Below are 24,687 nucleotides of genomic sequence, written 5' to 3' on the forward strand. Positions count from 1 at the left end.
ATTATTCAGACATTAAATTCATTTAAAACAAGCTATAAATTAAGACATACATGCATGTTTCATATGCATTGACAGCACAACAATTTTGAGCAATTAAACACTTGCACATGAAAACTCTTTAATTAACTAATGATGAATAATTTAATAAATGAAGTATAATCAATAACAACATTAAGCAACAAATTAATGATCATTTTGACATTTTTGCAGCCAATTCCCTGACCAACTTAGCAGCTACTAGGGAAGTCATACCATCATAAGTATCAAGTTGTGGATTGTATTCAACCACATCTCCACCAACAATATCACCTTCAAGATTTTGAAGAATGTTGAGAATATCTCTAAATGAAAGGCCTCCTGGTTCTTGGTGAGACACTCCTGGAGCAATTGAAGGGTCTAGAGAATCCACATCTATTGAGACATATACTCCTTTAACACCTTCTCCTAGTTTCTGCACATAATATATACAAGGGTCAAGAGAATCCACAACTATTGAGTATTGGGGATAGGATTTGATGTTGTTAGTTAGAGCGTCCTACCGTAACAGATTTGGACTGTCTGATCTCAAATCGGCGGTTCATATTGTTTTAATGATGGTAAAATTGTATATGAAATTTGTATTGTTCAATCGTAAATAAACGACCAAGATTTATTACCGTGGAAAACTGTGTCAAATATCTACCACAAGGAATCCGGGTCCTTGAAACTATGAGTCGCATCTCTTGTATTTCTATCATTTAACCTATCCATATAGTCGATGTGAGACTAACCACATACACTTAATTATAGACGGAAAAAATTGTTTCTAATTGACTAATTCCATTACTAAGTGTTAATTAAAGCATCAAAATTAGAGACTAATTAAATTTCTTTTTTCATCTCTAATATACATTTGTATATTCAATATAATTTCTATATCTTTCAAAGAATAATTATATGTACAATATGTAGGTCTTTTTAGCATCGATGTTTCATAGATAAAATGTGATGGCACTAAAAGATATATAGTGTAGAAGAGAGATAGAAAGGGAGATACCAAGTTCTCTAAAATGGGGCGATCTTGTGACAATGTCCTCATTTCATGTGTCTCTACACCAAATTTTTTGACTTGCTCACGAACATCATTTGTTATTGATCTTATACCAACCTGAAATAAATTAATGTATGTGAAAAAAATGTAATAATTAACAATTTAGAGATCGATATATTATATGAAATTAGAACACACTTACTTGATAATCATAATCACAAACCATTGTTACCGGAAGCGCACCAATATCGAAAACATCGATATACTAGACAAGGTCTTCCTCTGCCTATCACATGCTCCAGTCTTTGAGGTCTTTGATGGGGAAGACAACAAATGAGCGTTCGCTTGACAACGTGACGGCAAAGGGGACCTAGCCTATCTATTTATAAGATAACAACCCTAGTACCACCCATCATGGACTCTAGAGTTGGGCCTACACTTTGTTTCTACACAAATCAGAATTAGTGTTCAAGCTCATTATTACTGATCACAATTATCGGGCTTAAGCATCATCAAATGGATCACAACAACATCAACCCGTTTTTATTAAAATCAAAACCCACAATTGATTGCAGCCCACAAAATATTAGAAAATACTCTAACATTCTCCCACTTGGGCAAAATCAATTCTGTATATTTAATTTAAAGAAAACACTTTGAAAACGACTCTCGGGTTGATAACATATTTTAATGTGGCCACAATGATCCCAAGATGCAACATCTAATTAAGACTCCATCCAACAAAAGTTAAATGATATCGAATCATGGCGGCAATTATATCGTTATCGATACAACACCTTCCATGATTACAAATACCACCAAACTTCGTCGACTAGTCATCTGTGTAGAGTGTAGCGAGAAAATGATATGTCTGTGATCTCAACCATACTATCATTTTCTTCGTCAGTCCTCAATTTCTCTCAAATGCATTAAAGCCAGAGAAATTCAATGGTCCATAAGATACCACAAGTCCAAGCTCCAAAACAATGTTGACTACCGCGGTATAATGATCTAATCAACATCGAGCTCCAATAGTTTAGACATAATTTCTCTCAAATGCCTCAAAGCCAGAGAAATTACATGGTTCTTAAGATACCATAATGCCTCAGCTCCAAAATAGTGTTGATCACCGGCTAAGTGATCCCGACAACACTGAGCTTATTTATTTATGTTTTCACATAATTTCAAATTTATAAAAGGAGTTAATATAAAATTCAAACTCCCACTAATCAAGCATATCAAAAGAATATAAGTTATCTCCCACTAATCAAGTGGTATATTAAAACTCCCACTTATCCAAACGTTCCTTCACAATTTTTAAAGAAAACTCCAATACTTGCTTCCATTTCTTATAATTTTTAAGATGTTCAACATTTCAATGGAAACATAATTATGAGCGGAGAAATCTATTTTGTAGTATTATCATAAGAGGCCAATATAATAGTACAGTCACCTTTGGGCAGAATGTACAAACTAAGGTCAAATCCTCAGTCAAAACCTCAGATAAGTTAATCAATGAGTATACATTGAACTTTGAAATTTGTCACCTTTAGGCAGACAAATTCCTCCGATCAATACATTCTCCAATAACTTCATCTAAAATTAATTTTTAATCGTAACATATAATAATCACCTTTGGGCAGAAAATTACATGTTATAATTAAAACCATTCCTCAAACTACAAAGAAAATTTCATCAATCAATATAAGCGGTCCCACTTTGGTGGTAACGGCCTATCAATGCATAAAATCTCTTGCATAGGAATCAATAATTAAAAACATATTCCTCAAACTACAAAGAAAAGTTTCATCAAATCAATAATATAAGCGGTTCCACTTTGGTGTTAACGGCCTATATTAATGCATGAAATCTCTTGCATAGGAATCATTATCTTTCGTCAGAACACGACTCAGTAAAAATATGCATTATTTAAATGCATCTAAACTGATCATTCATTATTTTAATTCGCATTCTCAACATATTTCTTTTAATGCGGAAAATTAGTATTTTAGGAGAGAGATCATTACTATTAAACAGTCAACTCATAAGAGATCATTACTGTGAAACAATCAACTCAATATAATAAATACATAATTTACGCAGCGGAAAAATAAGAGACTTCAATTTTAAATCAATTGAGGATATAAACCAAATAGTCCCGAACTTTTATAAATACCATAGGACGTTAAAATCCTCAATGTAAGTCTCTACAAATATTTATAAATAATTGACATGTAAAACTCTCCCACTTGATAGAGAATTATAGTTGAATTTACCAATCCAAAAGTGTTAAAATATTTAAACAAATATTCAACTATTTTCTCTATCACACAATGGACATGTCAAACAATGTCACACAAATTTATATTTTTCCAGAATAGAACTCTCAAAATATTAAACTTAAATACTCTCACTCAATAGAGTAAATTTTTAAAAATGGAGTATATAACAAGAAATCAACCGATGATTATGTAGAGAGTCTCTAATTTTAAAATATTTTGGAAAATAATATCACTTTTAAATATAATTGCACATTTATAATTTCAAAAGGACTAGTAGATATTATTGAAACAAATTTCTCCTTATATGCAATTATATAACATATCACATGAGAATAAATAATTGCATCACTAACCTCAAATAGTGTGACATTTTCGTATCCTTGCAAATAGAGTCAATGAGCTTTGATGATTGACTTTACGATTATCATAAGATATTTGACAGTGTTATCTCAAACAGTCACAAATCAGACAAACCGTTATATATCATGATAAAATGACTTAAATAATAAATCAATGTAAGAATAATTCAATTTTCAATTGTCTTAATAATTGCTCAAATTTACGCTAGGAAATCTCCAATAATTATTTTGCTCTTATTAAGTTCAGCCAATTATTTCAAAATTATCATATACTTTGAATTGACAATTAAATAATAGCAATTATAGAGATAGTATATAAATAGATCGTGAATAATGTCTTGCATCCACAGAAGCAATATACTTGAGTTAATTAAACTTAATCATATGTAACATATGAAATTAAGTATTTCTTGAAAAATAATCTGATCATCTATGAGCAGATAAGTGGGAGAAAATATGAATTATAGCAACATCCAAAATTAATAGTCTTGTTGACTTACACGACAAATTTATAACACAATCCGTGTATTAACCGAAAAGTTATACTTCAAACTATACACGATGCATCAATAAACAAAAGTTTATGAAAACAAATATCAGGGCACCATAAAATAAGAAACAAATATTTGAAGCTTTATTTGCCCAGGCACATCCAAAGATGGCTTCACCATAAGATAAATAATAATAGTAGTAATAAAATAAAGCTTCACCAATTGAAAATAAGGCATAGTACATCTTTAATGTTTCAAACTAATATTGAAACCAAATAGCATCATAATAATCCGATTGGATTAACATAGAATCTGAGCACACGAATAACAAATTTACAAAATATTTATAAATTCATATTCATATTTGGTGTCACAATTAACAAATTTGAGCCTAAAATAAATTCTCTATTATAACTCTTTTAATAAAATATTTCACATTAGTGTTGCTACTAAAAAAAAATAAAAAAATTCACAAATAATATTTTAGGCTCAAATCATGAAAATCCATGATTTATATTTATATACAATTCTCACATTAATCACCAAATATAGAAATTTCTCAAAATAATCTCATTCCCAAAATCAAGAATATATTTATTAAAACAATCAAATATTCTTGTTCTGAACATATAAATGTTATATAGGTGTGTATGATATCATAATTTTATTCCAAATAAAATATCAAATCAGATGATTTTGAGGAATAAAATAAAATTCCTTAATGACACTTTAAATGTGGGAGTATGAGAAAATTTTGCAAACAAATTTCACACAAGAAAAATATATCGGTGTCATATAAAAAGAATAAGGAATATTTCTCACATAAAATAATTGGTGCCGTAAACCGAATTGAATTCACTCATTAATTGTTTATGCTCAGACAATATACACACCAATAAATTAGCTCAGACAATATACACACCAATAAATCAAATATCAAAAATTAAAACAAAAGAAATAATTATCACACTTTCATGTCCACCCAATTTTGGTATACTGATTGATATATAGACAAATACAATAGCAAATCTAGTAAAACCGAAAGAAATAAAGAATTGGTATACTGATTGAAATTTGGAACCAAATCCTTTTGTTCCTAAGCTGAAAATAATAAATGGTGCATCACAAAATTATAGAAGAAAACCCATCAGATGCACTGAAAAGTGTGAGTGACCAGTTCAAAATACACAAAATTCAAGAACACAACTTTTTCTATCTTGAATTTAATAGTAGCATAGCATGAAACAAAATTCTCCTTAATAGTGAATGCCAAAAATTAATTAAATATACAAACGTGGTTAACTGGAAAAACATATATGGCCGAATTAAAAATGGCTCAATGATCAAACATGGCTATGAATCTATGATTCACGAATTAAATTAGTAGTTCATGTATAAGCCGAAACAAAACCAATTGAGACCGAAAAAATTCTGGATAATCAAACATGATTTGTTGTTGAATTAAAAACAACGATTTCGGTATCACATGACCGTCACCAAAACAAAACATATATCAGGGTTCTAACTCACATAATAACAAGCTCTGATACCACATGTAATAATTAACAATTTAGAGATCGATATATTATATGAAATTAGAACACACTTACTTGATAATCATAATCACAAACCATTGTTACCGGAAGCGCACCAATATCGAAAACATCGATATACTAGACAAGGTCTTCCTCTGCCTATCACATGCTCCAGTCTTTGAGGTCTTTGATGGGGAAGACAACAAATGAGCGTTCGCTTGACAACGTGACGGCAAAGGGGACCTAGCCTATCTATTTATAAGATAACAACCCTAGTACCACCCATCATGGACTCTAGAGTTGGGCCTACACTTTGTTTCTACACAAATCAGAATTAGTGTTCAAGCTCATTATTACTGATCACAATTATCGGGCTTAAGCATCATCAAATGGATCACAACAACATCAACCCGTTTTTATTAAAATCAAAACCCACAATTGATTGCAGCCCACAAAATATTAGAAAATACTCTAACAAAAAATACTTATTTGTTTTCTATGTATGTGCAAATGACCTAATTAAAACGACAATTAAAAATTCTACAAAAGAAAAAAAAGAACGTAAGTTATAACAAAAGTATTAAAAATTTGCCTGCACAAGTCGTCGAGCATAGCCACCTTCCATGATTCGAGCAAATGGAGAAGCATGTGAATAATAGTTTCCTTCAAAATTGTGATAGAGATCAGGATGTGCATCAAAATGAAGAATATCAACTTGTCCTCCAAGTTTCTCAGATACAGCTCTAACAACTGGAAATGATATTGAGTGATCACCCCCCAAAACTAAGGGACGTAATGGATCCTACAAGATTACATACACAACATGAAAATTAATTAACCTCTATGTCTAATTTGAAAGAAGAAGAAAATTAATTATTCATGTGATAGTTGCTAGGTTTGTGCTAATTAATAATATTGTCATTTTTGCATAAAAAGTATTTTAATATTTAAGGATAAATAATAAAATCCAATACAGTAATGAAGTATTTATAGGCCAAAGGCAACATAGGAAAGAAAAACTACATAAATTCTTTTTATATTTTTATAACCCATGTACCAAAAAAGAGAAATAGGAGTTGATATTGAAGCAAACAAAGAAACACAGCAAAACATGAAGATGAAAACCATCCAGTATTTGTAGATAGGGAAAACAAAAACATTAATGAGAAATAGAAATGTAATGGCTACCTATACATGCAGACAACAAATAGAAAAAAGACAAAAATAAATATGAAAAGAAACAGACAAGTTTTTAAGGATAAGAAGAGAGAACCATTGTCTCATCTCATCTACTACATTGAAGAAAACAAAACAAAACAAAAAAGAAAAGAAAGAGGAACCAATGAAAATCACCATGCATCAGAAGATCCAGAACTGCAACAATAACAACAAGAAGCTCCAAAAAGCTCTGATGCATTGAGAACCCGAGGTTGAAAATCACCATTTCATTTCCTCTTCCTTAAAAAGCATAACTTTTGTTACTTAAATCAGTATAAATCCTCTATTATTTTCCCTTACTTTAATCAGAATGGAGCGTATGATTGTTTGTTACCTTATAGTTTCAGCGCATGCATGCTCAAGTAGGCAGCTAGTATGTATGTATATGAATAGTTATCCTGATCTTTCACCAATTAATCTGCAATTAAAGACAAAATTATGAATAAATGAATGATTAACCATGAGATTCCAATCTGCAAATGCTAGTACAAAATAAAATTCTACAGCAAGCAAAAGCATCAGATCAGATTGTTCTTTACCTGTGTTATGTAGTCAACCATGAGATTGTTCTTTGCCTTATAAGATTGTTCTTTTATGGTGTACTGTACTATCTTAGAACATCCACTACCATACAGTTTTAAGTATAATTCTAAATAGCTATCATCGTAAGCTCCTTAATATGATCCTGCATTTTAAGAAAACAGTTATCAAGACATTATCAATAAGCTCCCAAATAAATTATCTGATAAAATGGTAAAGAACATCCTATTTCACCTTAAGATCCTGCCAGGATGCAGAAGAGGGCAACCCATTGACTAGAACTGCAAAGAGGACGCAAAGATTTCAGAAGCATACCAAAACATCCTAAGATAAAACCGAATAAATGTTCCAAAAAGCCTACACACCGCGATATTCAAAACGTCTGGATACTCCACGTCCACCCCGGCCATTGGTGTGACTACTATATCGATCTCTTGAAGATGAATTACCAGTACCACGACCACCATGAGCAGCCTCCACCTATAAAGATGTGAGTTTAAACAATATTAGGCACTGCGATCATCACCTCCCCACTTCTGACAGAAGTAATTAAGGTTATCATAAAATTAAAGAATTTAATTGTAAGGTATAAGTAACCAACCCGTAACCGGTGCCCATCAAAATCATAGCCATCACGCCCGCGAATTGCATCCTCAGCATCTTGATAATCTTCAAACTACAAAAATCAGTCATCTATTAGAAACGAACACAACGAAAGAAAAAAAAAACAGAATGATACATAAACTATGTAGCTCCAAACTGACCTCTACAAATGCATAACCAGGAGGCCTTGGTGGAACCTTTAGGTCAATGTGAGTTATGTGTCCATACTACAAAAGTGAAATTAACAAGGAATATAAGCCAATGTAGGTATAAATCATAGCAAGTTGATGTCTTTGAATTTCAAATTGTAGATTAAGGTAATATTAATTTCAGAAAATCACCCAACAGTTAAAAATCAAAACCCTAACTAGTGAGAAGGAGCATAATTCGAGATCAGAATGCAAATAAAATAAAATAAAATAAAAAGAAGCAGAAAAGAACCTTCATAAACAAATCTTCAACTTCTCTTTCACGGATATCGCCAGGTAGATTACCAACATAGACGGTTCTGCTGGAGCGTCTACTCATTCTGTTGTTCTACAACAAAATTCCGAATTGAGAGAGGAAATTGAATTAATCGTGGAGACAAGAAATTGGAACGAGATTAACAAGAATTTAAATTAAAGAGATGAATTAGGTACCTTTGATAGATTGAAGAGGGAAAATAGGGATCGGTGGCGTAGCGGTGAGAGGTTGTTCGAAGGTTAGGGTTTTAATTTTGGGGGGAGCGAACTTGTTCTGTTCTGATCTGATAATGATGCCTTTCGATTCGAGTTTAAGGGGAAGGGAAATAGTTTTAGGGTTTTGAGTGAGAAAGATTTCGCGTACGAGAGAATGAGAAGAAAAGGGTATACATTCTAAGTTAAGGAATTCCACTACCGTTGAAGACCAAATCAGTAGTGAAATCCAATTAAAACAAATTTCAACATAATTACAACATTGCCACCGTGTCTACTTTTCACTACGGATTTAAGAAAGCCAGTAGTGAAATCCCTTGTCTCTGAACTTTTCACTACCGGTATTAAAATATCAGTAGTGGAATCCTTTTATCAAATGTATTTCACTACTGGTATTCACATACCAGTAGTGGAATCTCTAAACCAAAAGTCATTTTTCTACTAGTGTAAGCACTCTTAGATTACATATATTTATGTTGTAAAATATTAATGGTATTAAAAAAAAATTGTCAATGTTAGAAGCATATATTATAAGGCAACAAATATTGACAATATACCTCATCCATCACTAACTTGACAGATTCAGTGATGACATTGGCCAATCTCTCATCATCTACTCCACAATCTCGAATTTCTTCTATAGGAATATCGCCAACATTTGTTATCACTCTCGGGTCCCGTAAATCCTTTCCTGCATATAAAATATAATAAATCATTTACTTATTTTAATATACTCCCTCCGTCCCAAAATATAAGTGAAATTTAGTCAAACAAAATTGATGTATTTAATCCAAATCATTTACTTATTTCAATGGTATGGAGCATATATACAATACAATATATAATTGTGATATACATAATGAGGTTTTTGTTAAGAATAATGGTGATTAGTTAGTAGTTTCTATTAGTTAGTTAGAGTTTATATGAGTTTGTTATAGTTTGTTATTAGGTGGTTAGTTAGTTAGTTAACCCCTAAATTGCTCTATATAAAAGCCATCATTGTACTATTTTCATCATCTTTTATCAAATATGAATCCTTATGATTTTTACTATCTTGAAGACTTTCTAAAGTTTTCTCAATTTTCTCCAAACCATGGAAATCTTAACATGGTATCATCGCCTCGGTTTCGATCACCGAGAATCCGTCCCGCTTCCGTCATTGTACCGGTACCGGAGAATTCCTCCATTGCTTATCACAAAGAAGTTTACACTGTACTTTTTGATCCACCTTCATTTCTAATGGTTCACTCCATTTTTTGTCACCTATGGAAGAAATCAAAGATGGAAAAGAAGTTTTCGCCATTGCCGCCACTTCTTAAGCCACTGCAACAACTTCCGATGAATTTTGCAATTACTTCAACCATGGATGAGGATCTTGATTCTGAAATCTTGGAGAAGAACAATTCTGAGTTCACCTTTGACAGCTTCAGTTTCGGTAATTTTCGTTCTGAAATTGTTCCGATCAAGTCGATTAAGCCCGTTAAACCAAGATTCAATGGATGCATAATCAAGATCGGTGAGATATCTTGTTTCTTGAACAACTTCACACCAGAAGAACATCATGATTCCGCATCATCATTTTTGTTCCCAATTTCAGAGATCAAAGATGAATTGATGAAATTTCCAAATGCGAGTAACGCTTCTTCAACTACAAATCTTGAATCCGTGTTCGTTGTTTCTGAATCCGTCACGGAATTGAACGGGTCTTTTCAAGAATCAATGGATCTAGTGGTGCAGAATCCTCATCGCGGTTATTTTGGAATCGCCGTGAAAAATCACTCTATCTCCTCCTTCGCTGGTCACCTTCTAGAAGGTACAGTTCTCCTTGATCTAGATTTGGTTTCGATACAAATGTGTAGCTTGCTTCACCGCATCAACAACACCATTTTCGCCGTCGAAACTGTTTTCGATCCCGGCGGTGTAGTCAAGCCTCTCCCCGACATGATAACCTTGATATCGTTCTCACCGTCAACTTTTTGTTTGATCATGGTGTTCGTTGTTGAATTTTTGGGTGAATTCGCCGTCATTGTGTTTGATCCTGGCGGGAATCGTCACCACTCGCAGTTGAAGTCTCTAACTGCCATCTTTATTTCAGAAGAAAAGCACACAAAGGTCAGGGATTCAAAATCTTCTTTGTTCATCATTGACTCTGAACTCAATTTGGCCTCTGAACACAACTTACCTTCTGAACTCAATCTGGCTTCTGGTACAAATTCTGATACATCCTTGTTCCTCGTACAACTTCACACCTTTGCATCTATCTCATATGTTATTGGATTTTATTGTAGTCTTGAGTTTGGAATTTCATCCATCATTTTGGAGTTTTTTGGGAGCAACTCTAAGAATTGAAATAGTTGATGATATTTGTTGAAGTTGATTAATCAGTTTTGGTTTTGTTTTCCAAACTCATACTAAAAATTCTCTTACTATGAGTTTGAGGGAGGCTATTACAATATTATAGAAGCCAATTCTACAATACTGTTCTTCAATGCTGCTTTGTATGAAGATTGATGAGAGAATTTGGTTTCAATTACTTGTCATGAAGTAACTTGTGAAGGTTACTGAGATATACCCATACCTTGTTACTGCTATTTGGTGCCTATCGACTGAAGGCCTTAGTAGTTAGTGCAATTTGCTTCCTACAAGAATTGAAATTTGGTCTTGTGGGTGTCTGGAGCATGAAAATTAGCTTATGTCAATGATTGATCTAGTTGTGTTTGATACTCATTGGTCACTGAAGGTTTCGGAGAAGGCTTAAACTTGGATTCTTTTCTTGTTTTAGCCCTGGATCGCATGCTTGTATTCCTATTGGACTTGGGTCACATGTTATTTGCTGCAATGCAATTTTAGATTGCATTTTTTTTCACAATAAATGTTGAGAATCATTGTAATTCAAACTCAAATTGGAAAATTTTCCAATGTTGAGTTTGAGGGAGGATGTTAAGAATAATGGTGATTAGTTAGTAGTTTCTATTAGTTAGTTAGAGTTTATATGAGTTTGTTATAGTTTGTTATTAGGTGGTTAGTTAGTTAGTTAACCCCTAAATTGCTCTATATAAGAGCCATCATTGTACTATTTTCATCATCTTTTATCAAATATGAATCCTTATGATTTTTACTATCTTGAAGACTTTCTAAAGTTTTCTCAATTTTCTCCAAACCATGGAAATCTTAACAGGTTTTATGCAATTAAGTATATATCATATCAACCCTCAATAGATAAATTGAGATGTTATTTTAATTGGTAAAAGTTTAGTCTTATAATTTGAAGATAATGAGTTTGAGTTTTCTTAGGGACGGTCGTAAAAGGACCATTTGTGTCAATTTAATTAATAAAAGTTTACCTCTTTTTCAATTGATTTTAAAAATAAAAAAAAAACACTATTAAATTGATAAATTATAAATAAGTTGATTAGTTGATATCTCACTAAATTTATAATAGAAATTTAATGTATATGTTTTTTTTAAAAAATACTAAATAGGTATATATTCAAAAATAATATTTATAAAAAAATTAAAATTACGTTTTAAAAAAGAATATTCACAAACAAAAAGATGAAAATAAACTTCAAGAGAATTTTTTTTTGGTTAAATAGTCTAGTGGCTAGAAATTCCACCTTTAAAGTGGATAAGTGGGGTGTCCGGGGTTCGAACCCCGACTCCTGCATATAAAATACGATGTCCCAACCAGTTGAGCTAAGCTCGTGAGGATAGAGAGCTTCTTCTTTTATTCCAACCACTTCAAAAATATTCTACTAAATTCAGATGCACCATTTTAAATGGACAAAAATTAAAATTTCCTCTGCATGCACCATTTCAGATGTTGAAAAAACTATGTTCTTCTTCTGTCTGAAATGGTACATCGAGACAGAATTAATTTTTCAGAAAGAAGGGGAGGGAAAAGTAGTTCTAAAATTGAATGAACATTTATGTCTTTCATCAAAGGGAAAATGTACGTGAACCCATATGCTGAAGTGTCCATACATATACCATATATATATATATATATATATATATATTACCTTGTGTAGGTACATACTTACAAAAATATTTCCAAATAATTTATAATTAAAATTATAAAAAAAAAACTAAAATCATTGGCCGACACTTTTAAGTTTAAGATTGAACTCAATATTCTTATGGATACAAGACAAATATTGTTGGGGTAGATTCTTTTTGGATACAAGAGACAAAGAGAAACAATGTAAGTTACCTTCTTCGGTTGTTGAGTTTGTGCTATCACACCAAATTGCTTCCCTAATACGAGGAGGTGCAAATGCAGAACCTTCATGGAATGATGAATGATGACCTAATGGAACTCCAAGAAGAGATGAAGTTGCCACAACACCTCCCAATGAACGCATAAGTTCTCCCTACATTGTACAAAACCAAATTACTTTTCATCAAAAGAAATTAAAAGAAAAAAAAAACATTATATCTAACAAAAATTAGTCTCGCAAACTGTTCGGAGAATTCAAGTTTAATTTATGAAATAAATAATTTTTTTGTTAGACTTTATTTATTTCGCGGTTAAACTCAAAATTATCATATCCTTATTTCTCTGAGAACCAGAGGCTTAAAAAAAATTCCAAACCAAGCAAAGATTTATAAAAAACTGGAAAATTTTAAGAACTTGCCTTAAATTTTGCTCTTTGACGAATAAATGTAAGTGCAGCATCAATGACACGATTTTGGGCTTTCTCTAACAAAGCAGGTGATATATTTGCAGCATTTAATCTCTGCATATAATGAAATCCTCTTCTTGCTATAGTTGACATTATAATATTTCTGTATCAAATGAACAAATTAAACAGTAATTAACATTTAGAGGCAAAACATATTAGTGAAAAATAGATGTAGAAAACATATTGATTAATCTTACCAATTGCTATGATATGACTTTAGCAAATGAGAAGCTATGAAACTCTTAACTATTTTGTGAAATGTGAAACAATGTAAATTGATGCATTATTTATAATTGGGGGTCCCTTTCATTTTCAACTAACTAAGGACACTCTTAAATGATTTTGTTTTTCAGTCCTCTAATTTAAATGAGAATGTGGTCCAATAATGCAGACTAGACTACTGTCATAAGTCATAACATAAGTATTGTTTGTTTATGGAAATTCAAATATCTTATTTCCAAATTTGGATAGTCTGCAAGACCTAATTAAAATCCAATGGCTTTTGCATTTATTATTTAACTTTTTTAGTACTTAATATAAAAATTATTTTCTTTAAGGTAAATTAAAGGTATCGTTCACGCAATTGTAAAGATAAATTCCTTCGAGGTAATTGAGACTCATTTAAGGAGTTGACATCTCCCAAGAAACGATTTTCCATATAAGCATCGGGCGGGAATTGAAACCAGACCCAAATGATATAAACTAAACACATCAATCTTTAAATGTATCTAAAAAGTAATATTTTTTTTATATTAAGAACTAGAGGGAGTATAATTTAAAATACGCACGATCTTTAAAAACACATTGTTCAATGCATCATTTTCCAAGCGTATATGGTTTTTAGGCATTAGCCCTCTGATTCCCAGAGGAAGGGGGTTCCGATAATACAGAGTTCGCCCGTAAGGTTAGGAAAGTCTGGTCAAGATAAATATCTAGGTTTTCAGGAAATTTGTCATAAATGGGCGCACAGACTTTCACGCATTGTTTTTCAATTCATAGATATACATTTATATTAATAAATTACATTTTGGTTTTTCAATCTAACATTTAACTCTTTGAAGCAACTTTTTTTTGTATTAACCCTCTGGCTTTTAGGGGAAAGGGGTCCAGTAATCTAGAGTTTGATTACGAGGTAATTAAAGTCTGACCAAGAATATTTTTTACCAGAAGTCGAACTCGAATTCTCCTGAACGATTCATCCTAAAGGAGCTCATTAACCAATTAAGCTCAATCTCTCGGTTAACTTTTCAAATCATCCTTTGATAAACACACAATCTTTAATGATATTTAATTATACTAGTTCAATACATCATTTACTCGTGCATCTTTAATTTCTAAATTTCTACATTTATTAATTGTCTTTTTAATTCTCAATCCAACATTTAATATCTGCTAAATCATCAACTACTTGACATGTCAGCCAAAAATTCACCTCAAGGATCTTTTTAAAAGTTTTGGTATTACAGGGACCGTTTTCATATTTAAGTCATTATATTATTTTGGATCATGCTAAACGTCAGTCTTATTAAATATAACAAAAATAAGTATATAAAAAACAATAAAAGATAAAATTAATGTTAACAAATAATTATTTTTAAGATTTATTTATAATGTTGGAATTGTCATCTTTTCTAGACCAGACCAGAAGAATCCAATCCCTGGTCCATGGAGAAGACACATGAGTTCATCATAACATCATCAAAACACAAAACACAAAACACAAACTCTGTTTCCATTTAAAACAAAACATGCAATCTTCTTCACTTCCTCTCCGCAATTGCAACCAATTTTCATTCTTCCATTTTCTCCCCACAACAACTTACAATAATAATCACTTTTTTCCTGTCATAATAACCAAATCAAAATCCATGTCTTCTTTCTCTTCATCTTCTTCTAAATCCAACAACACCACACAACAACAACCTCAAATTCCAAACATTGAACAACAAGAACAAAAACTGTCCCATGTTCTCAAATACCACAACCAAACCAAACACAATTTCAACAACTATGCAAGAGGACCACATGGTCTTGATTGGGCAAACCAACCAAACCCATTTCGCAGGTACATCTCTTCACCACTTTTACCTCTTCTCCATTTTACCCCTCAACAAGAAAAACAAGAATCACCCTTTTACCCTTCTCTATTCAATTCACTTCCATCTCCAAAATCCATTTCCAAAACCACCATTTCTCAATTCCTCCATGATTCTCTTGCACTTTCAGCTTGGAAAAGTACAAGCTTTTCAACTTGGTCTTTAAGAGTAAACCCTAGTAGTGGAAATTTACATCCAACTGAAGCATATATCATATCCCCTTCAATTGAATCAATCTCTGATGAACCTTTTGTTGCTCATTATGCTCCAAAAGAACATTCTTTGGAACTTAGAACTCAAATCCCATCTGGGTTTTTTCATAAATTTTTTCCACCTAATTCTTTTCTTGTTGGGTTTTCTTCCATTTTCTGGCGTGAATCGTGGAAATATGGTGAACGTGGTTTTAGGTATTGTAATCATGATGTTGGTCATGCTATTGGTGCTGTTTCAATGGCTGCTGCTACTCTTGGTTGGGATGTTAAGCTTTTGGATTGCTTAGGTTTTGAAGAGTTGAAGTTTCTTATGGGACTTCATGTTTTTCCTGAATTTGAAAGCCCTTTACGTGCTGTTAAAGGTAAGATTCCTGAGATTGAGTTTGAGCATCCTGATTGTGTAATGCTTGTTTTTCCGAGTGGCGTTAGCGTTAGTGAGTTTGATTTGGATTATAAGGCGTTGAGTAATGCTATATTGGATTTTTCGAAGTTGGATTGGATAGGGAAACCGAATTCGCTTAGCAAAGAACATGTTTGTTGGGATATTATATATAAAACTGCTGAAATTGTTAAAAAGCCGTTGAATTTAGAAGATAGGTTAGTGGTTGATACATTTCAAAGAAGTGGAATTTATAGTGAAACCGAAACGGAAAGAATTTATAAGGGTTTAACTGTGAGGGAAGTTGTTAGGAAGCGTAGAAGTGCGGTTGATATGGATGGAGTTACAACAATGGAGAGGGAAACATTTTATCAGATTTTGTCACATTGTCTTCCTTCTGGTTTCGAAGCTGGAAAGAAGCAAAGGAGACAAATTTCTTTGCCGTTCCGAGCCCTTCCTTGGGATGCCGAGGTTCATGCTGCTTTGTTTGTTCATAGAGTGGTAGGGTTACCTCAGGGATTGTATTTCCTTGTGAGGAATGAAGATCATTTTGGTGAGTTGAAGAAAGCTATGAATCCTGACTTTGTTTGGACCAAACCAGAGGGGTGTCCTGATGAACTTCCTCTGTATGAACTCCTTAGATCAGATTGTCGGCGGGTTGCTAAGCAGCTTTCGTGCCATCAGGTATGCAACTAGTGGTGACTGTGTCTGCCTTTTAAATTTTTTGCATTGCATTATGAAGTTTCATAAAGTCTGCAGAAGTTACATTGTTACTTCAACATCGAACTTCTAGTTAAATTGTGACTGTGAGACACACTAGTTCCGAATTCTGTGCTAATTGTGTCAATGATTTTTGTTGATTGCTTTCACTATAGTTAGATTAGGTGGTCTGAATTTGACTTTTGCTTTAAAATGAGAAGTTACTATTATAATTATAGTTTACTAGATTATTATTAGTAATATTTAAGCAAATTACAATCCACTCATTGCAGTCCTTTGATTCCTTACCATTAAATTAGTGAATAAGGCTTCTGTTTAATCTTGATAGCATCATAGTATGGAATTTGAATGAGGGTATCAAAACTTTGTTCTTCACTTATTCTTCCTTTTATAGTATCCTAAATTCCTAGAGCGATTACTTTTAAATTTTGAAGGATAGAAATTATTGGAGTTTGTGATTTATTCTGTCTATTAATAATATCTCTAACAAATGTTGTCAAATAGAAACACTGGCGTAGTGGAATTTGAACCAATTGTTATTGTTCGGCGATATGCGGTTTAGTACAAAACTTTGTCGAATAGTGGTGCAATACCATTGCTGCGTAGCAGAATTTGATCAAACACTATTTTCTGCGATTGATGACATTGTCTCTAATGTAAAATGATTTTGCTCCATTCATTGCTTAACTGTCTTATTTCTAACTAGTCTAAACAGATAATCCGTGCTTATTGTATCTCCTGTTTCAAATGTGACATCTACTTGCAGGACATTGCAAGTGATGGTTGCTTTAGCCTTGTTATGTTGGCTCGCATGGAGCCTACTTTGCGTGAGAAGAACCTCTGGATGTATCCACGTTTATTCTGGGAGACTGGAGTCCTTGGACAGGTGTTGTACCTGGAAGCTCATGCAGTTGGAATCTCAGCAACCGGAATTGGCTGCTTCTTTGATGATCCTGGTATGCTTATTTTTTCTCATCATTTGCTTTGAGAAATTGAGATTTTTGGTCTAGTGCCAATTATTTGTTTGGAGATTTTGATGTTTTCTCGAGTCCACGGAGAGCATTGATAATTTAATATCTAATCATCATTAAGGCAACCTCACTTTCATTAAGTGAGCATTGATAATTTGGCATAATACTTTCGTGTTCCATCATGCTGACAAGCATTAGAGTTTAGCTATTATATTGTTACTTTTCATCAACCTTTTCTAATTTAAACATCGGGTAGAATTCACTCTCTTTCTAGTTAAGGGAGCGGTGCTAAAACATGTAGATATAAACTGCATCGGGTCCATAAAAAGATTCTTTTTTGTTGAAGTGCATCCATGCTTTGCTTGATGTGATGATAAGTAGAATCGACTATGTACACAATTATTGGCGATGATAGCAACATTAGTCCACTATCTTATCCTAACTTCCTCAGTAGTTTGATCCCATGCGATAAATTCCAGAATTTGCCAACGATAAATTACTATCCAATAACAGTCCATATACAATTTAGTAAGATTTATTCCTTCTTACAAACCATTAGGAGAATAATTTCTATTTTCTAGTTAGTCATTTTATGATTTTTTTTTAAAAAGCCAAAATGAGATATATATTAATAAAACAGTCTCCCCAGCACAAGATGTATCAAGATAGACTACAAATATAAAAGATTTTTGGTTGCAGAATTTTCAATGTAGAATTCTTATGATACTATAGAAAACCAAATGCAAATGTAAATTTTTTACTTGTACTGTACTTGTATTGTGGAATTAATTTAGTAATAAAATATCTCGTGTTCTTTTGCAGTACATCAATTACTTGGGTTAAAAGACTCAACCTTCCAGAGCCTATATCATTTTACCGTTGGAAGTCCTGTTGTGGACAAACGTATAATGAGTTTACCAGCATATCCTGGGCCCGGAGTTGATGCTTAATGTCGCACAATGACTTCACATTGCCATTCGAAGTTGATGCTTAATGTCCTCTACATAGTTAAAATTTTGCGCACATACACATCCACACATTCAATATTTTGTGACGAGTTTAGTAATAAATATGGATTAGTGATCATAGTTGGAAAATTATACTTCTGTATAGTTTGAGATTGGTTGTATAGTTCAATTTAATTCTTAGATTTCTATCTTTTCTACAATGTTTCTCAACATGGAAATGTAGTTGATGACATTTACCTCAAAAGAGATTTCTTCTCATTCTCTCATTGCTTTTCTAAAAATGTTAGCTTTGTTTGTAGGATGATCATCTTAGTTTTTTTCTCGATCTTTACAAGATCGATTTCCTTTTAATCAACTTATCCCCAAAGTTTTTTTCAAAATTATTTTCTCATCTTTTTGCCGATGTTTTGTTTCCTGCGATAATTGTTAGATTTGTAGCCTTATAATGCTTGTGAAAAGGGTAGATCAAAAGGGTATAACGAGTGGTCAAAATACAGCATAATAAGGTCAGGATGGATGTGCTCGGAGAGTTGCTCGATGTGTTATTCCGTGAGTTGGTTATGTGCTCGGAGAGTTGCACTTTTATTTATTCTTTTTTGCAAAAAAGGCTTTGTTTTGGGCAAGATTGTGAAACTCAAATTTTGGTAATGAGAATGAGTTTTGGTAATCAAAGGCTTATGGACTATGGTGATAGCTCCAATCCACAATGGACATGTGCCAATGGATGGACAAATTGATTCCACATTAAACCATCTTATGCCGTTCTAAACGGGTATGGATGTGGAAGAAAAAGTTCTAAGAGAAAATAAAAAGCGTGAAACTCTAAGTCTATGCCGCATTGACATTTTAGATCGAGGGCGTGTACGAGTGTTTGATGTGTCTCTGTCTGAAAACTACTAGACACTGACACTTATGTGAACTGTGATTACTTATAATCACGTCTATTTTCTTAAATTATTAGCAGTGTCTACATTTCGATATTGAGATCATATTGGGTGTCTATGCTCCATAGCTCAACCACATTGTTGAGTTTTAACGTAAAATAAATAAATTGAATCATGCTATTATGATGTCAAAATGCATCGTCACGGTTAAACTCACAATTAATCTTGGACCCTCAAATGGAGTCCCAATAGTTAAAAAGAAAAATGTTACCTTGCACCATCTGTGCAAGTGCATCGAAGTGATTAGCTAAACCGTTCTATACTTCCAAACATTACTTCCAAGTGGTAATTACATGAAAATGCATATTATCTTTTAAAACAATAACACTATATATATATAGACATTATTGAAAGCTATTCAGAAGATCCACAAGCATTGTACTGGTATAAACAATAAAATAAATGAATCAACAAATGACATTATATAAAGATGTATTGTTAAAAAAAAATGTACTTCTTGCAGGAAACAATAAAGATGATACACAATCAACTTATCTGAAGATGTATTTGAGCTGAATTGCACGATTCGTATTGAACTAGGTCACCAATCTGACAGCAGCTCGAGTTTTCTATGTATGGAAGAGTGCAAAAGGTATGCAATTTCACAAATACCATCATCCATGCTAGCAGTCAACATAGAATTGAACCTCTTCATGCTCCAATTTGGCAGAATACTGTTGCAGAATGAATATCTAGGAAAGGATCTCAGTAAGAAGGATTTGATGCCAAGACGAATGAAAGGATGGAACTTGGAATCGAGGGAGGTGATTTCCCTAACTGAGCAGAACCCGATGAAGATTAACATGAAAAATTTAAATTATGTTGTCGAATGTGCCAATGTCCTTTAATGTTCCACATTCAAAGCCATTGCTAAGCTGATCATAAATAGAGTTACCGATTATGAAGCACAAACACAGACACGAAACTGACACCGGTAATAATTTGAGAAAATGGTATTATTGAATGTACCACATGTGTCAGTGTCGAACACCAAACATACCTTCTATCTGAAGTGTCGGTGCTATATAAGTTACAGATAATTAACCTTAAACGACGTCAATGTCCTTGCTTGCGATGAAAACCCACCGAATCAATTGCGTAAAAGATGCCAGTCATGAAAAACCACGTAGAAACTCTGATTTTCGTGGTAGGTATTGATGCATCCAATATAAAATCAAACTAATATTTGAATGAATCCAAGAAAAGTCCCAATGTAAGGCCAGCTTTCCAATAATTAAACACTGATATCAGGCTCTTGGTAACTAAAGGAAGAGAAGAACTATACATGAGAGCACCAATGCCTTCCACAACAAAAACAGCTAAGGCCGCACATAGAATATCCCAATCACCGGTTTGTCCGATAACAGTGGAAAAGGCGGTTGCACAATAAAATCCAACCAAGAAGAAAAGAAGCTTCATTGGAAGATTTTTCCTTACCTTCTCAATTTTAGAACCTAACTTAGTCCGAAACTCTTGAATAACTCTAATTATGCGCGTCCTTCCGTTAGTTCCATTTGAAGGACTAAAACTGCTGTCGTTTATGCTGCTTCTAACCGGAGTCTTCCTCCTGAAGACAAATAAAAGGACTCAATATTCAAAGAAATGTTCACACTTTGCATGAATATACGATTCTATTCATATAATTAACTTATGATATTCACGTATAGAGCGTCGAGAGCAATGTTATAAATAGTTGAGTGCAAAAAATAGTGCAACGCCAAAAGTCTGCTATGTGAAATAGCAGATAGCGTTGCGGTCAAATAGAAGTTGAAATAAATCAATTATATATAAAAAGGCATGCTTCATACATAAGAATAAAAAAGGAAATGGAGGAAAAACATACCCTTTTAGAAGTACAATCTTTTGAAAGAACACAAATTACATTATTTATAATTTTTACATCAAATTGAATTTATCCATATTTTAGTAATCAAACACATTACATCCATCATGTGAAGATCACTTCTAGCATATATCACAGATCGTGAAAAATAGCAGGTTGTTCAAATTTTGTGACGCTACCGTGCTATATTGCTACTATAACCACTGTTTGACAACACTTTGTTCAAGAATATGTAACATGTCTTATGCAGGACTGACTATCATAAGCATAAACTGCAACCGACTTACTTGAAATGGACTGACTATTCATATAATTAACTTATGATATTCACGTATAGAGCATCAAGAGCAATGTTATCAATAGTGGAATGCAAAAAAATAGCATAACACCAAAAGTCTGCTATGTGAAATAGCAGATAGCGTTGCGGTCAAATAGCAGTTGAAATACATCAATTATATATAAAAAAGGCATGCTTCATACATAAGAAAAAAGGGAATGAAGGCAAAGCATAACTTACATATAGTGAACACTTTACATGTGACGGTGAACATAGAAGTAAAGTAATACTCAATGACTTCAGTTTTTCTATTTTAAAAATAGGTAAAGTTTGGCACACATGCAGACTCTTCAGATTTATTATTTTTGAAACACCGAAGTTCTCTTTTTTCCACTATTGTCGCTACATATGCCAGCAGAAATTGGAATGGCGGTCATTATTACCCTAATAGCGAAACTAGTATAACGTCGTGGTTTTAATAGCAGAATCAGCAAAATCCACTATGCTACTGTGCCATTATTGTGGCTATTTGACAACACGGAACAAGAGTGTTTCAAACAGCATACATACAGGTGCAAACACATGAACATGTTCATATCTATATCCCTAAAAATACCTGGAAAATATCAACCTTTCAGGATCACATAACATGCTAACCTAAACCTACCCTTTTAGAATACAATCTTTTGAAAGAACACATATTACATTATTTATAATTTTTACATCAAATTGAATTTATCCATATTTTAGTAATCAAACACATTGCATCCATCATGTGAAGATAACTTCCGGCATATATCACAGATCGTGAAAAATAGCAGGTTGTTCAAATTTTGTGATGCTACCATGCTATATTGCTACTATAGCCACTATTTGACAACAATTTGTACTAAAAGTATATCATAGAACAACAACGTTTTGTTCAAGAATATGTAACAGGTCTTATGCAGGACTGACTATCATAAGCATAAACTGCAACTGACTTACTTGAAATGGACCATTAAACAAGGATGAGCAAAATGAAAGGAGAAACACGGAGAGCATTGCTTCTGGCCGAATGCGGTTTTGTAAAAGAATGTAGCGAGACCAACTTCGGAGAGTCTTGAACTGATATAATCAAGAGATATAACTTGGGCACTTATCATACAAGCGGATAACATCATTCTAGTCGGAAACAGTGTGCATAGTCCTCACTCCTGGAGATGATGCAAGATGTAAGAAACATCAATAGCCACAGTACTCCTAGATACAAAGAATGACGACATGTGCAACCGTGAAGTGTGAACAACTGAAATGCTACAAATGAACTATCATTATAATGTATACAATTAATGGAAACATTAAAAAACTAGGAATTACCATTCATGTGAGTTTCTAACTTAACAAAGTTGCATGGAGAGAGAGAGAGAGAAACTATGCAGGGCATCACAAATTTTTATAGGGCTGCACTTGTTTCATATTTGAAAATAGTTCGATTAGAAAGCTCCCTTTTATGGCTGAAGCTTTATATTTAAGGTGAATCCACGGGTTTCCTCCCACTGGAGGCCAACTTGTTGAAGCAGCCACAGGCCACTAAATTGGCGCCTCATCTACAGGGTTTCAAAGTTCGATCATAGTTCAGCACGTTGTGGAGACTAGCCCTATCCGTTAGACTCAACTCAACTACCATTGGTAGAAGAAGCTTAATATTTCACTACCACAAGGTTATCCCCTCTTGTATAGCTACGAAAGTCGACAATGTTGCTAAATAGTGGCCATAGTGGTACTATAGTGCTATAGCATAGAGGAATTTGAACAAACTGGCGTTGTTTCCCGATACACTTATTTAGTACAAAGTGTTGTTAAATAGTGACTATAGAAGCGCTTTAAAACTGTGGCATGGCGGAATTTGGAAAGAAAAAAAATGCTATTTTTTGCAATCCACAATTGACAACAGTGTTTGAAGATAAGCTAAATTAAACACAAATTTGTATTATTCATCTGCTTTATTTACATTTCTCATGAAGTTTTTTTTCTTTAATGAGTTAGAACTAATGAGTTCATGACAAAACAACAAACATGACATAACAAGTTAACAACTAATTCAGTTTCTAATATCAAACAGTGTCATTAAATGTTCAAATTTGTTTCCTTGATTTCTGCATTATATTGCAATTATGTGACTCAATTCAACTGATTATCCTCATTGATAGAATAGATTATGACATGTTATTTCCAATTCCATGTAAACTTTTTGTCAATGTGATATTCATAGAATCATAGTACACCCAGATAATAAAAACATAATCTGGGTTTTCCCAATAGTCAATAAAAACAACATATAAAAAATACCCAGATGATAAAAAAGTGAAATTTATACTGAAATTAATGAAACAAGTTAAAAACATAAAAGTTAAGGCAAAAAAGTGAAGTTAGAAGATAACTTACTGTGTGTTAGTGTAGAGTTAGAGTGTGAAGGGATTGTTGCTTCGTTGTTTCAATGAAAACTTGTTTGGACGCATATTATCATATTCATTTTGGAAGAAAAACATAGCCATTTTATAGGAAACTTATTATCCCCGTGTTTCTTTTATATCCTGAATTTCTAATTTTGCCCTTACAAAAAATTTCGGTTTATAGAAATCAAAGTTTTTTTTTTTTGCCTTGAAAACAAATTTCGGTTTATAAAAACTGAAATTTACTCTGAATTTGTACTAAAAAAAATTCGGAATATATTATTTGATTCTGGTGGAATAATAGAATTTTACCATATATTATTTGATTGATAAGGAATAATAGATGGTAAAATAAAGTTTAAGTGAAAGGTAAAATTGAAAGAAAAATAATAGGGTAAAATATGTTTCGGTCCTTATTTTTA

General features: G+C 32.8%; 4 protein-coding genes and 1 long non-coding RNA gene across 6 annotated transcripts; 1 reads left to right on the forward strand and 4 right to left on the reverse strand.

The window, feature by feature from the left end:
- Nucleotide 1: 1 nt before the first annotated feature.
- Nucleotides 2-13,690, reverse strand: LOC123920249 (arginase, mitochondrial). Its single transcript, XM_045972472.1, has 7 exons — nucleotides 13,618-13,690; nucleotides 13,373-13,523; nucleotides 12,949-13,108; nucleotides 9,293-9,426; nucleotides 6,290-6,499; nucleotides 1,037-1,147; nucleotides 2-451 (listed from the first exon to the last, which is right to left on the reverse strand). The coding sequence occupies exons 2-7, from the start codon at nucleotides 13,511-13,513 to the stop codon at nucleotides 191-193; spliced, it is 1,017 nt and encodes a 338-aa protein (XP_045828428.1). The 5' UTR covers nucleotides 13,514-13,523; nucleotides 13,618-13,690; the 3' UTR covers nucleotides 2-190.
- LOC123920254 lies at nucleotides 7,050-7,592 on the reverse strand. The gene is made up of 3 exons (XR_006813586.1): nucleotides 7,455-7,592; nucleotides 7,250-7,333; nucleotides 7,050-7,155 (listed from the first exon to the last, which is right to left on the reverse strand). It is a non-coding gene; the product is annotated as an uncharacterized LOC123920254 (long non-coding RNA).
- On the reverse strand, nucleotides 7,681-8,878 carry LOC123920469 (serine/arginine-rich-splicing factor SR34-like). Its single transcript, XM_045972720.1, has 6 exons — nucleotides 8,700-8,878; nucleotides 8,500-8,595; nucleotides 8,220-8,285; nucleotides 8,057-8,131; nucleotides 7,821-7,935; nucleotides 7,681-7,736 (listed from the first exon to the last, which is right to left on the reverse strand). The coding sequence occupies exons 2-6, from the start codon at nucleotides 8,584-8,586 to the stop codon at nucleotides 7,681-7,683; spliced, it is 399 nt and encodes a 132-aa protein (XP_045828676.1). The 5' UTR covers nucleotides 8,587-8,595; nucleotides 8,700-8,878.
- A 1,345-nt stretch (nucleotides 13,691-15,035) lies between the features above and the next one.
- LOC123920242 lies at nucleotides 15,036-19,438 on the forward strand. The gene is made up of 3 exons (XM_045972459.1): nucleotides 15,036-16,791; nucleotides 17,594-17,783; nucleotides 18,621-19,438. The coding sequence occupies exons 1-3, from the start codon at nucleotides 15,169-15,171 to the stop codon at nucleotides 18,746-18,748; spliced, it is 1,941 nt and encodes a 646-aa protein (XP_045828415.1). The 5' UTR covers nucleotides 15,036-15,168; the 3' UTR covers nucleotides 18,749-19,438.
- A 627-nt stretch (nucleotides 19,439-20,065) lies between these two features.
- Nucleotides 20,066-24,388, reverse strand: LOC123920253 (uncharacterized protein ycf20). Of its 2 annotated transcripts, none has more exons than XM_045972476.1 (3): nucleotides 24,258-24,388; nucleotides 22,818-23,126; nucleotides 20,066-21,277 (listed from the first exon to the last, which is right to left on the reverse strand). In XM_045972476.1, exons 2-3 carry the CDS (start codon nucleotides 22,991-22,993, stop codon nucleotides 20,890-20,892), a joined length of 564 nt encoding a protein of 187 aa, XP_045828432.1. In that variant the 5' UTR covers nucleotides 22,994-23,126; nucleotides 24,258-24,388; the 3' UTR covers nucleotides 20,066-20,889. The 2 variants fall into 2 exon arrangements, with proteins under 2 accessions (XP_045828432.1, XP_045828433.1); XM_045972477.1 differs by having other exon boundaries at nucleotides 22,818-23,026; nucleotides 24,258-24,367.
- Between the last annotated feature and the right edge of the window lie 299 nt (nucleotides 24,389-24,687).

The sequence above is a fragment of the Trifolium pratense genome, linkage group LG4 (genome assembly GCF_020283565.1).
Source record: "Trifolium pratense cultivar HEN17-A07 linkage group LG4, ARS_RC_1.1, whole genome shotgun sequence".
Lineage (NCBI taxonomy): Eukaryota > Viridiplantae > Streptophyta > Magnoliopsida > Fabales > Fabaceae > Trifolium > Trifolium pratense.

Bases quoted from the DNA above. Each gene is read 5' to 3' on its own strand.
- LOC123920249 (XM_045972472.1), bottom strand. From the start codon at position 13,513: ATGTCAACTATAGCAAGAAGAGGATTTCATTATATGCAGAGATTAAAT. The intron at 6,500-9,292 runs GTATATTGTCAA...GTAATCTTGTAG, and splicing joins TCAAGTTAGTGATGGATGAG to GATCCATTACGTCCCTTAGT. The intron at 1,148-6,289 runs GCAAATTTTTAA...AATTTATTTCAG, and splicing joins ATGCTCGACGACTTGTGCAG to GTTGGTATAAGATCAATAAC.
- LOC123920469 (XM_045972720.1), bottom strand. From the start codon at position 8,586: ATGAGTAGACGCTCCAGCAGAACCGTCTATGTTGGTAATCTACCTGGC. The intron at 8,286-8,499 runs GTTCTTTTCTGC...TCACTTTTGTAG, and splicing joins TTGAAGATTTGTTTATGAAG to TATGGACACATAACTCACAT. The intron at 7,936-8,056 runs GTTGGTTACTTA...ACATCTTTATAG, and splicing joins TTGATGGGCACCGGTTACGG to GTGGAGGCTGCTCATGGTGG.
- LOC123920242 (XM_045972459.1), top strand. From the start codon at position 15,169: ATGCAATCTTCTTCACTTCCTCTCCGCAATTGCAACCAATTTTCATTC. The intron at 16,792-17,593 runs GTATGCAACTAG...ATCTACTTGCAG, and splicing joins AGCAGCTTTCGTGCCATCAG to GACATTGCAAGTGATGGTTG. The intron at 17,784-18,620 runs GTATGCTTATTT...GTTCTTTTGCAG, and splicing joins CTGCTTCTTTGATGATCCTG to TACATCAATTACTTGGGTTA.
- LOC123920253 (XM_045972476.1), bottom strand. From the start codon at position 22,993: ATGATGTTATCCGCTTGTATGATAAGTGCCCAAGTTATATCTCTTGAT. The intron at 21,278-22,817 runs GTAAGTCAGTTG...ATTTGTCTTCAG, and splicing joins TGTTTAATGGTCCATTTCAA to GAGGAAGACTCCGGTTAGAA.